The 12,690-nt window shown below is 50.6% G+C and overlaps 1 protein-coding gene across 1 annotated transcript; it reads right to left on the bottom strand.

Moving 5' to 3' along the window:
* Positions 1-562: 562 nt before the first annotated feature.
* LOC141475015 (cryptochrome-1-like) lies at positions 563-11,506 on the bottom strand. The gene is made up of 10 exons (XM_074163114.1): positions 11,094-11,506; positions 10,021-10,137; positions 8,220-8,367; positions 7,517-7,657; positions 6,127-6,297; positions 5,839-5,979; positions 5,193-5,344; positions 4,101-4,198; positions 2,473-2,583; positions 563-726 (listed from the first exon to the last, which is right to left on the bottom strand). Exons 1-10 carry the CDS (start codon positions 11,504-11,506, stop codon positions 563-565), a joined length of 1,656 nt encoding a protein of 551 aa, XP_074019215.1.
* Between the last annotated feature and the right edge of the window lie 1,184 nt (positions 11,507-12,690).

Raw genomic sequence — 12,690 nt, 5'->3', positions numbered from 1 at the left:
GAAGCTGAACATCAGCCCTAATTCAGTGAGACATTTTGCAACGTTACCCTTAAAAGGCATAAGAAATCCCACTTAAGTCACAAGAACTACACACAACCTTACAACGGGCTGGACTCCGCTGCCCCTCCCCAGACCGGGGACTGCAGCACCAACTGTGAACCTAAAAACCGCATCTGAAAATCCCTAAACCTCTGTCTCTACAAGACAGACAAATAAAGCTGTTAACACTAATGTGTGAAAACACATTAATGTGCACATATTCTTCAACTGACATTTATCTGGTGCGTTGGAAAGACAAGTATTTATCACTTAAACTATTTATACGCACGAACACGAACTCGCACAAACAGCGAGTGGATTCGAACAATACTGAAGCATCGCGTCCTGTCCAAACCAGCCACCTCTTGAACAACAAACAGCTTCTAACGCTCATAGACAGAGAGTTTCATTCGAAATAACTGCACTAACACACACATTCAGGATCCCACACTTTTCCTGGAGGTCAGTTCCGAAACCGGAGGCACCGCCTGCAGGACACAGCCCTGGGTGCCGTTTGCCCAGCTCAGTTGCCCCCTGCCTCTCCCCTCTTGCCGTTCTTTGGTTCCCGATGGGTAATCCCCGACGGGACCTCGGTGTGATCTGCCATCCTGGCCACTTTTCCTTTTGGGACGTTTTCTTCAGAGTGGTCACGCTTTACCTTCATTTCCATTGGGTCATCTGTGTCATCTACGGCGAGAAGGAAAGAAGAATTAAGGTTTGCGAGTCCTTCTGCGACTTCAGCGCGACAGCCCCCAGTGACAGCGGTGGGTGAAGCTGCAAAGCACGGCAGAACCCCCTTCTATTTACAGGCACCAAGAACAACGTGGGGAGTACGGGGCTCTGGGTCTTGGATTTTGGATTTCCAGATCTCCAAGGGTTTGTGGAAGAATTGACAGCATCCAGTGGTTGTATCTGGAACTTCCCAGATACATCCGTGTGCACAGGATTGGGAGCAATTAATTCCATCTGACCACAGCAACTGAGGCAGGGATACTTAAGAATCCCCTCGGCTGCTGTACGTTGGATTTCTGTAATGTATAGAGAGGCTGCTACGCCGTACTGTTAAATACAAACGCATCGCTTCACTGACAGCCCTGCAGAAGATTCTCCTGAGGCCAAGAGCTCGTCACAGGCCCCAGGATTTCAATTTTAAGAGCACGGGTGCCGTAAGTGAAACATCCACATGACTGGAAATACCAAATTAATTCAGGCTCCCCCAAAGTTTGAGTGTTCCAGCCTTACCTGATAATTACCAGTTTGTTATGCAGATGCTTAACCTACTTAGAAAACAAGGTCAAAAGGTAAATTTCTTGGAGCAACTCAGCTCTCAAAGGCTTTTCGCTCATTAGTGGTCAGTGGGAATGTCAAATAATTCCTGCAGGGCAGATCATGGTAAAAAGGACAGTTAAGGATGCTGTGGTTCGCGAGAGGTGTGGGCAGAGCTGCAGAGATTTCTGTGCCCGGGAGATGCAGCTGGGAACCCTGGGGCTGGGGAGTCTCTTTGTGCAGAACCAGGGAAGGCAGAGAAGGTCTGCTCTCAGGAGGTGTCCCTCCAGCAGGGAGAAGGGAGCTCCTGCCCTGCCGGGGCAGCCGTAAGGGAAGGGACACTGCCTGGCCTCTGGTTTTCCCTCTTGGGACACCATTTGAGCAGTAACTAGAAGAGCAGCACATGGTGATGGTAACCAAGAGGAAAGACATCCTGATATTACCGTTTGAGAAAACCCATAACAGTTTATTGTCATTTAGACAATGATTCTCTCACCCGATGACCCCTCCCCACCCCGGGAAGGGGAACTGGGGGAAAACAAGGAAACCCGGGGGTTGAAATAAAAATAGATTTAATAGGATAAGACTAAAAAATTAACAATAATAATAATGAACCAGTATTAATCCCAATACTAATATAAGATACATAAGGACTATCCCCAGCCCATTCCATCCCAGGAAGCCGTGCCCTCCCAGCAGGAACAGCCAACGTGGGACACAGTGAGCGCTGTGGCTTCAGGAAGAAGGGAAGGGCTCAGGCCTCCGGCATCGGGGCAAGGAGTTCTCTGGACCATTGTCATCAAGGGAGAGAGAGAACTACCCAGCAAACTTTCTAATTTCTGTGGAATGTGCTATTCATGGTATGAAATAACCCCGGTGGCAGCTTGGGTCAAGTGCCCGGGTCTTGCTCCCCCTAATCCTCGCACCTGGGGAGCTTGAAAACACTGAGACCTTGAAATCCGCACCCAGAGCTGGCTGTAAAGTAAATATTGTCACAAATTCAGACACCAGAGTCTTCTAAAAGTGCAGTTCTCCCAAGCGTTAGAAGTTAGTCCCGTGTTGCTCAAACCAGGACACCTGGAAATCAGCACAAACCCAACGCCCAAAGCCAGTGACGGTCTCTGCATCACAGCAGAGTGAACGCCCAGCGCTGCAGCCCCCCCTTACCTCTCGTCAGCTGGGCTGTTCTGGGCTGCTCCTCTCGCACCCGCTTCATCAGCTGCAGGTTGTGATCGCTGGCTTCCTTGTGGTTCACCATCGGGAAGGGGTAATCGCGACCTGGGGCAACACGGAGACAGCGGCTTTTACAGAACTGATCAAGGACAAGGCACTGGATTTGCACCAGGGCAAACACAGCTTTTCTTAAAATAAATGGAATCTAAAATAGAATCACACGGAATCACAGAATTGTAGGGGTTGGAAAGGACCTCTGGAAATCATCCAGTCCAAGCCCCTGCCAAAGCAGGGTCACCCAGAGCAGGTCACACAGGAACGTGTCCAGGCGAGTTTGAATGTCTCCAGAGAAGGAGACTCCACCACCTCTCTGGGCAGCCTCTTCCAGGGCTCTGACACCCCCAAAGAAAAGAAGTTCCTCCTCATGTTCAGATGGAATTTCCCATGTCCCAGTTTGTGCCCGTTGCCCCTTGTCCTGTCCCCGGGCACCACTGGGAAGAGTCTGGCCCCATCCTCTTGCCCCCCGCCCTTTAGCTATCGCTCAGCATCGATGAGATCCCCTCTCAGGCTGCTCTTCTCCAGCTGAACAGCCCCAGGTCCCTCAGCCTTTCCTCAGCACAGAGATGCTCCAGCCCCTGAGCATCTTCGTAGCCTCCGCTGGACTCTCTCCAGCAGCTCCCTCTCCTTCTGGAACTGGGGGGCCCAGAACTGGTTCCAATGCCCCAGATGTGGCCTCCCCAGTGCAGAGCAGAGGGGGAGGACGACCTCCCTCCACGTGCTGCCCACGGTCATCTTGATGCACCCCAGGAGACCATTGGCCTTCTTGGCCACCAGGTCACATTGCTGGTCCATGGGCAACTTGTTGTCCAACAGGACTCCATGGTCTTTCTCTGCCAAGCTGCTTTTCAGCAGGTCTCCCCCAACCTGTACCAGTGATGGGGTCATTCCTCCCTAGGCCATGTGACCTACTCTTCAGAAGTGCTGATTTCTCTCCATCAAAGAGTAAAAGCTCCCATTTAGCCACAAGTTTATAACAGACTTCAAAGATGCATTAGAGCGAGCGTAAAAGCACAAGATGTTCCCATACTATTTAAAGACAGCCAGGAACCCCAGACAGATTCATAGATTCATAGATTGGTCCAGGCTGGAAGAGACCTCCAAAGGTCATCTAGTCCGACCTTCCCGCAGTCAGCAGGGACACCCCCAACTAGACGACGTTGCCCAGGGCCTCGTCGAGCTTCACCTTGAATATCTCAAGGGAAGGGACCTCAACCCCCTCCCTGGGCAACCTGTTCCAGTGTTCCACCACCCTCAGAGTAAAGAACTTTTTCCTAATATTCAATCTAAATCTCCCCTTCTCCAATTTAAAATAAGTGCAAAGGCAACAACTTACAGTGATCCAACAGTTTTAGGACATGAAGTAGAGGCAAAAATATGTACTCTGAGATTATTCCCCAGTAAAAAACTTTAAAGCAGAATGGACAGAAGGTAGACTGCTGGGTTAACCCATTTTCAGAAGATAAATGCATGACTTGTGTCGGGAGTGAGACGCTTCCAGCTCACGCATGTAATCATTTTGGACATTGAGCAGCAGCAGAACCTTCAGCACCCAAGTGAATTACCGATGATACACCCCGCTCGCTGCTGCTCCTCTTCGGAGGCCGTCCAGGGCTCATAGATGTACTTGGAGGGAAAGTTCTTTAGAACAGGCAAGTATTTCCTGCAAAAGAGGAATAATATGGATTTTTATAACCCTGCAGATAAATATTCATACATTTAAGAGAAGTGTAAGCCAACCTGTGCCACATTAATTCTTGGTGATCGTACTGATACTACAATCCCTGGGAAGGTTCTGATTCGTTTTGCACAAAACCTCTTGGGTTTATGTTCTGAAAACTCCACAGGTTGATATCTTCCAAAAGTTAATTTTACAGAAAAGAATAAGTGGGTTGATTTGAACATTACTTCAGCTTTGACTTCATCCAAAATATTTTGGGTTTTTAACATTTTCACTGATATTTCATCTTAAACTTCAATAAATTTGAAAAACAAACTCATTAAAATTATCTAAAAACTTCCTAGAGAATGGGGAAGTGATTTTCTGCCCCGCTCTCTCAGGTACATCAGCCTGGGCTCCTCCTTGGCAAGACACGAAGCCGGGCAGGATGCGAGGAAGAGGAGGTGCAGGGAAGTGGAGTTGTTCGCTCAGACGTAACATGGCCTGTTCCTGTCGCAGGCAGCGGTAAAAACACCCCCGACTTGTGAGGATGCCCATCGGTACCTCATCTAGAGAGAAGGAAACTGAGACTTTGAAGCAAAGAGGACTCACTCAGAGCAGGGAATAAAACTGAAGTGTCTGAAATGAATCAGATCAGCTACAAAACCCAGAAACGCAGCACTGACTGGGGCGGAGGGAGCTGTGGGAAGTTTTACTCGAGTCCTTTAGAAAGAGGAGTCAGGCTGTGATCAAACACGGTGCTGGGACCAACAACTGCTCACAAATCAATCCCCAGCCCTGCTCAGTCATCACCTGTGCAGCCACACTACGTCCCTGCTTCTCTGTGCCTCAGTTTCCTTATGTGTTAAATCAAATCATTGCTGTGTGCCCTGTTTCAGAGGGGTTTGTGTTTCAGACAGGCTGAGTTCAGGGGCTCCTGCTGTCGGAGGAGCCAAGGGAGCGGTAATGGAGAGGACGGTGGGGTGCATGGCCCTACCTGATGTACTGCCCCTCGGGATCCGTGCGCTTCCCAAAGCGTATGGGGCAGAAGATCCGCGTGTACTGGTGGAAGAAGGCGCTGGCCGACAGCCACATCCAGTTCCCCGCGTTGATGCTGTAGTCGGCATCTAAGAGCAGCTCTTCAAACACCTGCGCCTCAGGGATGGGAAGAGAAAGAGAGAAAAACACCCCTGAAACGGCTGCCTTCGTGGCCAAAAAAAACCCCTCCAAACACGTTGGGAGATGAAGGGTGAAGGTTGGCACTGGGGCTGGGCTGCCCTTCTCACAGGGCACAGGGCTCTCCAGCAGGACAGTTTGCCAGTAGGAAGCTAAAGCAGAACCCAGTGATAGAGCAACCCAAAGCCCAAAGGTCTGGCTTTGATGCCTGCTGCAGACTGAGCAGGTCTCCGATACCCAAAATGATCCAAAATCATCCAAAATCATGAGGCCTTGGGCACGGGAACAACCTCTCGCCGCTGCACCCAGCGCAGCAGGGCTCCAACCTGGTTTCATTGGATTTCTAGCGAGGCTCCGTATCGAGGCGCTGCTCCACAGAACCACCTCCCGCTGCCAGGCCCTCCCGGTTCTGAGGGGCATTCTCAAGGTCAGCCCGAAGAGAGAAAACCAAAAACCCAGGAGCGAACCTTCATGCCCTCTTCCCAGCTGATCCAGAGGTCCCCCCGCGTCAGGAAGCAGGCAACGGCGTGCCGAGCGAGGTGATGGATCCAGCCCTCCTGGCGTAGCTGGGTCATAATCGCGTCGATCCACGGGAACCCCGTCTGTCCCTGCAGCAGAACATGAAAATAAGCACGAAGCTTCTTCCCTACACGCTGCTGTAGGTCCCAGCTCAAACAGCCAGCGAGGAACAATCCCAGGGCAACAAGAAAAGCTCTAAACTGAGACGCAGCGGTTGTGGCGACACGTCCTCTTACCGTTTTCCACTTGTGGAGCCTCTCTGCATCCTCGTACCAACGGATCTGCAGGCAGATGGGGTTCCCAGCCATTTTGGTGAAGTTTGGTGTTGCCGATGCCACCGTGTAGAAGAATTCCCTCCATAGAAGCTGCCCTTGGAGGGACACCGGGGGCAGAGAGTGATGCTTGGCCTGCAAAGGACACGTGAGGTGGAAGCTTCAGTTCATACGTACCATCGGAGCCTCACTCATGTTGTGACTGTCAGGCCCATAAAGTAAAGATTAATCTAACTACACTAATGGCTTCACGGCACGTTACCAGGAAGAGTAAAAGGCTCCAGGGAGACCTTAGAGCCCCTTCCAGTCCCTCAAGAGGCTCCAGCAAAGCTGGGGAGGGACTCTGGATCAGGGAGGGGAGCCATAGGAGGAGGGGGAAGGGTTTGACACTGAAAGAGGGGGGATTGAGCTGAGATGTGGGGAAGAAGTTCTTTGCTGTGAGGGTGGTGAGACCCTGGCCCAGGTTGCCCAGAGAAGCTGTGGCTGCCCCATCCCTGGAGGGGTTCAAGGCCAGGCTGGATGGGGCTTGGAGCAACCTGGTCTGGTGGGAGGTGTCCCTGCCCGGGGCAGGGGGGTTGGAACTTGATGATCTTTAAGGTCCCTTCCAACCCAAACCATTTTGTGATTCTATGATTGCCACAGAAATCAAAGCTCTGAAGCAATGCTACACGCCCAAAGCAAAGCTGAACTCTGTTAAGACATCAGCGTTACCTCAAACATTCTCATCTACCTCCCAAAATGGGATTTCTTAAACCAAACATGCATTTTAAACCTAATGAGCATATTAACTGCTCGGCCAGCTGAATTCAGGTGCCTCAGCCGTGTTTCATGAGATACTCTTACGGAAAACACTCAGGGAGACCTTGGTTTTCTTTGTTTGTTTTCAACCATACTTTTTCTTAAGAGTCAAACAAGTTTTCAGAAGCCAGTTTTGGCTTACGCTGTAGTTAAAACTTGTTTAAGATGAAAACAGACACTTTCTGAAAACAAAACGGCTTGAACAGGTTAAACTGATCAAAAACTTCACTTAAACACCAGGCAAATGCCCTGAACTCCTTGAATTTTCGGAGGGTTTTCCTGGGCTTCCCCCTGCTGCCTCCAGGTCTCACTGCTCCCTATTTATCGTATTTCTAAACCTTAATTGGGAAAAGCCGTGTACGTTCACCCCTGGTTCATGCAACGTATAAAGCCACTCACAGATTTCACAGGACACTGTGAAAAGGCAGTAGCAAAATAGCATTTTTTGATAACATCAGGTCTCTACCAAGATGATCCGAGTGTTAAATCCCAGCCTCGGGGGCCGGACATGTGAAAGTGCTGGATTTGCTTAATTACGAGCAATTATTTTTCTTACCTGAGCATAAATGTTTGACAACCTATAAAAAAAGGTGCGAACGGACAGACAGCCCATGCTGAAATAGGGGCTCAGGCCCGTGGTGCTTGGAAGCAGCGAATTTGGGACTGTTCTGGGTTTACTAAAACTGGCCACCCAGCCCTAAAATGGAAACAGAAATCCAGGTTCAGGCAGAACAAGGTGACAAACGTCCAGCCTAACAAAAGAGGCGAAAAAAACCTCTTGGCAATTGGCTTCTGCATCACGAGGTCACACATGGAAAATACTCCCGCCACCCGTTCTCCCACAGATGCCACCATCGAGGACAACCACATCTTGAGACCAGGCTGCCATCCTCCTCCAAGATCTCCAGATACACAGACCACCTCCAAGCCCAACATCAAGCCATGTCCCACCCCCACAGATCCCAGAGAGTTGGGTGATTTTCTAACCCAAGGAACAGCTCTCTTGGTCCAACAGAAACTAAAGATCTTTTCCACTTTATGAAATTGGGAGGGGGAAAAGCATCTTCTTAAAAGTGGCCAGCACCAAGGCAGGGCTGGCATCTAGGAGCTGAGCCCCGTCAGGGAAAAACTCAGCTAGAGCTGGAAAGGACTCCTCAGCTGAGCAGCTTCTCCAGGTCTAGACACAACCAGACACAAAATGATACCAACCTCAGCCCACCCCAAGCCACCAGCATCGCCCATGTGAAATCAAGGCTGACCTGGTCCGTCAAGTGTTGCTCCAGGCGCTGCAGCCCTTCGGTCTCCCCTCCTCGCCAGGGAGAAAGGCTCTCCAGGGGGAGCTTCAAATCCATGGGGAGAGGCACCCCGTAACCCTCAGCCAGGCCCGGGTCAGGGGGCTGACACCTCCTAATGTGAGAGAGAGGTCTCTTTCAAAGAGGGGACTAGAGCCAGGAGAGGGGGAAGACCCCTGCCCATTGAACACGCCAGGATCTCCTCTGTCACGGCACAGCCAGAGCATGGGGGAACCAAAGCCCAGCCAGAAACCCCAGGCTGCACTCTCCTGGGGGGGAAGAAAGAGCTCGTCCTGCAATGGCTCCAGGTGATTCTAGCCTGAATTGGGGGAAGAGGAACAGACCCACCAAATTACAGTGCTCAGAGCAGTGGCTGCAGCCCCCGCAGCTCAGACATCCCTCTCGCTTCCCATCTGCTATGTAAGGCTCGGAGGCACCTCCTCTCCAGCGTCCCCCGACGCCTCATCCATCCCTGGGAGGGAGCCAAGAGCCTCCTCAGACTCTAAACACAACTATGGGGCACCGGTGCCGCCTCCACCGCCCCAGATCCCGTGCCTCTGGGGAGAGGTTTCATGGGAAGAGGCAGATCAGCCCCATGGGCACCTCCCCAGCCAAGGTGGGGGCTCCCCAAGCCGTCCCCCCACATCTCCTCTGCAGCCTCAGCTGTTGAAGCTTCCCCAAGGCTAGAAGAGCATCAGGGTGCTTTTTCCCCCACTGTAAAACACCGAGGAGGTTCAGGGAAGTGTCGGTGGATGCAGACTTCTCAAAAACCATCAACGGACTGAAGAGATCGATAGAGATCTTTCCACTTACCTGGAGAAACCGAGCCCAGCTCTGCTGCAGACACCTACAGAAGAAGGGGCCAGTGCAGCTCTCAGAGCACTGGCACAACAGAGGCCTGCTGGGAAGCACGTGAACCACTTATCGCTCAGCATCATTAATTTATTAAGTGCAAAGAAACAAATTCAGGAAAAAAGAAAGAAAAAAAAAAACCAACCAAAACCGTGCAAGAAAAAATATAGGAACTGATCTATCCCAGTACCTACATAGGTCTTACCATGGGACTATCTGAGGACAAATTCAGGAATTCATGGGATTCCCCCAAGATGGGAAGAGCCAAGACTATGTTACCGACACCAAGCTGAGGTCACGCAGGTGTCTGGTGCAGAATTCCCAAGGATCTGCCATCCCATCCCCAGTGGCCAGCTCTCTCCTGCCCCAGCCTTACCTCCCTGGGCATCACTAATCTCTCCTCAGGCAGAGCTAATGATAAGAATCCTTGACTCTGAGCTTCTTCTCAAGTCCTGGGAGACATGAGCTCGGTCCCTCCTTCCCATAGAGCAGAGGGGAGGAGAGAAGAGATTTAAAGCCAGGAGGGAACAGTACGATTATTCCACCAAACTTCCTGCATAAAAGAAAAGCTACAGTGGTTCAGCCAATTCCTGCCCAAAATCTCCATTTGAGAGGAATCTAGAGCTTGCCTTTGAGAGAGAGACCTGGAATTCCTTAGTCGTTCCTCTCAAACTTTCACATTTCTTAAAAGTTCATCTCAATGCGAAAGCTTGAAGTCTTTGGACCGTGCCACCTCTCGTCTGCTCTCCCCTCCCAACAGCAGGGTCACATCCCCTCTACATAAAACCGATAACCCTCCGTGCACAGAAAGAATGCAACGTAACAGCTAAAAAACCCCATCATCGTTTGGCCCTGGCTCTTCTTTGGGGCAGAGAAAAAGGGACCTGCAATTTCCTGCTGGCCAACTGGTACCTACTGGAAGTCTTCAGCGGTGAGGTTTCGGACGGGCACCTCGGGGTCACCGAGCAGAGACAGAATGTGAAGGAACCTCTTGTACGTTAATGGGGGAGTCCCACCATTCAGGTCCAAAATCCTAAATAAAACCAAGATCACTTTTCACCATAATATAAAGCAAGAAGGAAGCTGGAGCCGCCGGGGGATGGGAAGATGACAGCACAGGCTGGAACAGCCCCAGTTCCTGCAACCGGATGTGGAAATTACAGATTTTACAAGTAAAACTTCCCTGGGTGAATGTACATCCACCCCGAGAGCGGTCTCTCAGGACCTGAGACAACAAAACTGGGACTGGGATACCAGCCACGGCTTGAACTGGGCAGCTGTGTACAGAGTGGAAGGTGCAGGGCACCTCTGGGGCTGCCAGAGGCAGATTGATCATAAAAAAAACGGGGTCAGGGCATTAAATAACTCTTCTACGGGAGCAATCACCCGTCCAAACAAACAGCTTGGATTCAAGACGGGAAGTTATCCATTCATTTATGGAAATTCAGAGCTTCCCAGGACTGTACTGTTATGGCTTTTTTAGCTACTACTGATTATCTCCCTGTTATTATTACTAATTTCAATATCTTCAGTCACTCGGCTCTGAATGACAGCTTGGATCCACGTGCATCCAGAGACCACTGAAAGTCTATTAGAAAGATTAAAAATAAAATCTGACACAAAAAGATTTATATAAAAGTCCTATTAAATGTGTTAAAGAATTTCTTTCGCTCTGTTTAAGAGAGTAGTTAAATGTAAGGTCTGAAGTGAATTTAACTGCCCAAAGGGAAAAAAATTAATAAACTCTTTAGGCTCAGATCACAGCCCAACATCTGTGCAACCCACCAAAATCCCTTCTGTTGCTTCCAGCAGATCAACACACAAAAATCCTCCGGTAAACAGTGCCATGGCCATCTCAGAGGGTCCAATTTATTCAAAAAAAAAAGCACATTGGGATCCAGAAGGACCAAGATACTTGATCTTTTCTCCCTGATGCTTGCTAAATCTAAAATAAACCTTCCTGGAGAAATCTTGGGGGCAATCACGTACCGTTTGGTATCGTACAGGCTGTGGCCCACCAGAGAAAGCACCTCAAACCCCAGCTCTTCTCCCAGATGCCGTATCTTGGCCTCCATCTCCTTGTAAAAGGGTTCCATCTCCGCATCCAGAGTCACCTGTGTGATATTCCACTTCTGGACGTGATCCCTAAGAACGTCCTCGTACTCTCCTTGAGCAACCAGCAAGCAAGAGCCCAGCCGAGACAAGTTTTTCTGGAGATCCTCCAGGGACTGCAGCAGAAAATGCCACCGCAGGGCCCCTATGTGCATGACGGACGTCATGAACTTTCTGTCCAGGATGTAGAGGGGGTAGAGGACCTCCGAGGACTCCAGCGCCGCCACCAGCGTTGGGTTGTCATGAAGCCGAAGCCCCTTCCGAAAAAGATGGATGGTGCGATGCGGCATCCTGGCTCCTCTGAGAGATGAAGGGAACCGTTGGCTTTGGGGACACACGATGCCTATTAAGGAATAAGGTCAATTAGCAATTAGAAATGGAGCTCCAAACAGTCCCCAGCTCTTTTTACTGCCAATCTCTCAGAATCATAGAATTGCCTGGGTTGGAAGGGACCTTTCAGATCATTGAGTCCAACCAGCAACCCAACACTGCCCAAACCACCACTCACCCATGTCCCTCAGCACCATGTCTGCCCGGCTTTTAAATCCCTCCAAGGATGGTGACTCCACCACGTTCCTGGGCAGCCCATTCCAAGGCTTCATAACCCTTTCAGTGTAAAAATTGTTCCTAATATCCAATCTGAACCTCCCCTGGCACAACTTGAGGCCATTTCCTCTTGTCCCATCGCCTGTTCCTTGGGAGAAGAGACCGACCCCCCCTGGCTACACCCTCCTTTCAGGGAGTTGGAGAGAGAGAGAAGGTCTCCCCTCAGCCTCCTTCTCTCCAGGCTGAACACCCCCAGCTCCCTCAGCCTCTCCTCATAAGACTTGTTCTCCAGACCCCGCACCAGCTCCGTTGCCCTTCTCTGGACCCGCTCCAGCTCCTCAATGTCCTTCCCAGCCCATTCCCTCCCGAGAAGTCGTGCCCTCCCAGCAGGGACAGCCAATGTGGGACCCTGCGAGCGCTGCGGCTTCGGGAGGAAGGGAAGGGCTCAGGGCTCCGGCACCGGGGCAAGGAGTTGTCTGGATCCCAGCCATCATGGGAGAGAGAGAGAGAAAGAGAGAACTCCTCAGCAAACTTTCTAATTTCTATGGAATGTGCCGTTCATGGTATGAAATAACCCCGGTGGCAGCTTGGGTCAAGTGCCCGGGTCTCGCTCCTCCTCGTCCCTGCACCTGGTGAGCTCGGAAACATTGAGCCCTTGAATCCCGCTCCCCAGAGCTGGCTGTAAAGTAAATATTGTCACAAATTCAGACACCAGAGTCTTCTAAAAGTGCAGTTTTCCCAAGCATTGGAAGAGAAATTCATCCTGTGTTGCTCAAACCAGGACTCAAGGGAAAGCAAAGCCCAGCTCAACCAAGACCGAAACAGGAGTGTAATATCCCAATTCATCCATTTGCCATAGTTTTTATCCATCTTTCCTAACACCAGGAGACCTCACAGTGCTTCCAGGCATCAGGAGAAAAATCCTCCT

This window comes from Numenius arquata, chromosome 24, assembly GCF_964106895.1.
Source record: "Numenius arquata chromosome 24, bNumArq3.hap1.1, whole genome shotgun sequence".
NCBI lineage: Eukaryota > Metazoa > Chordata > Aves > Charadriiformes > Scolopacidae > Numenius > Numenius arquata.
The sequence above is the reverse complement of the archived record's forward strand: the minus strand, read 5'-3'. Positions and strand labels throughout refer to the sequence as shown.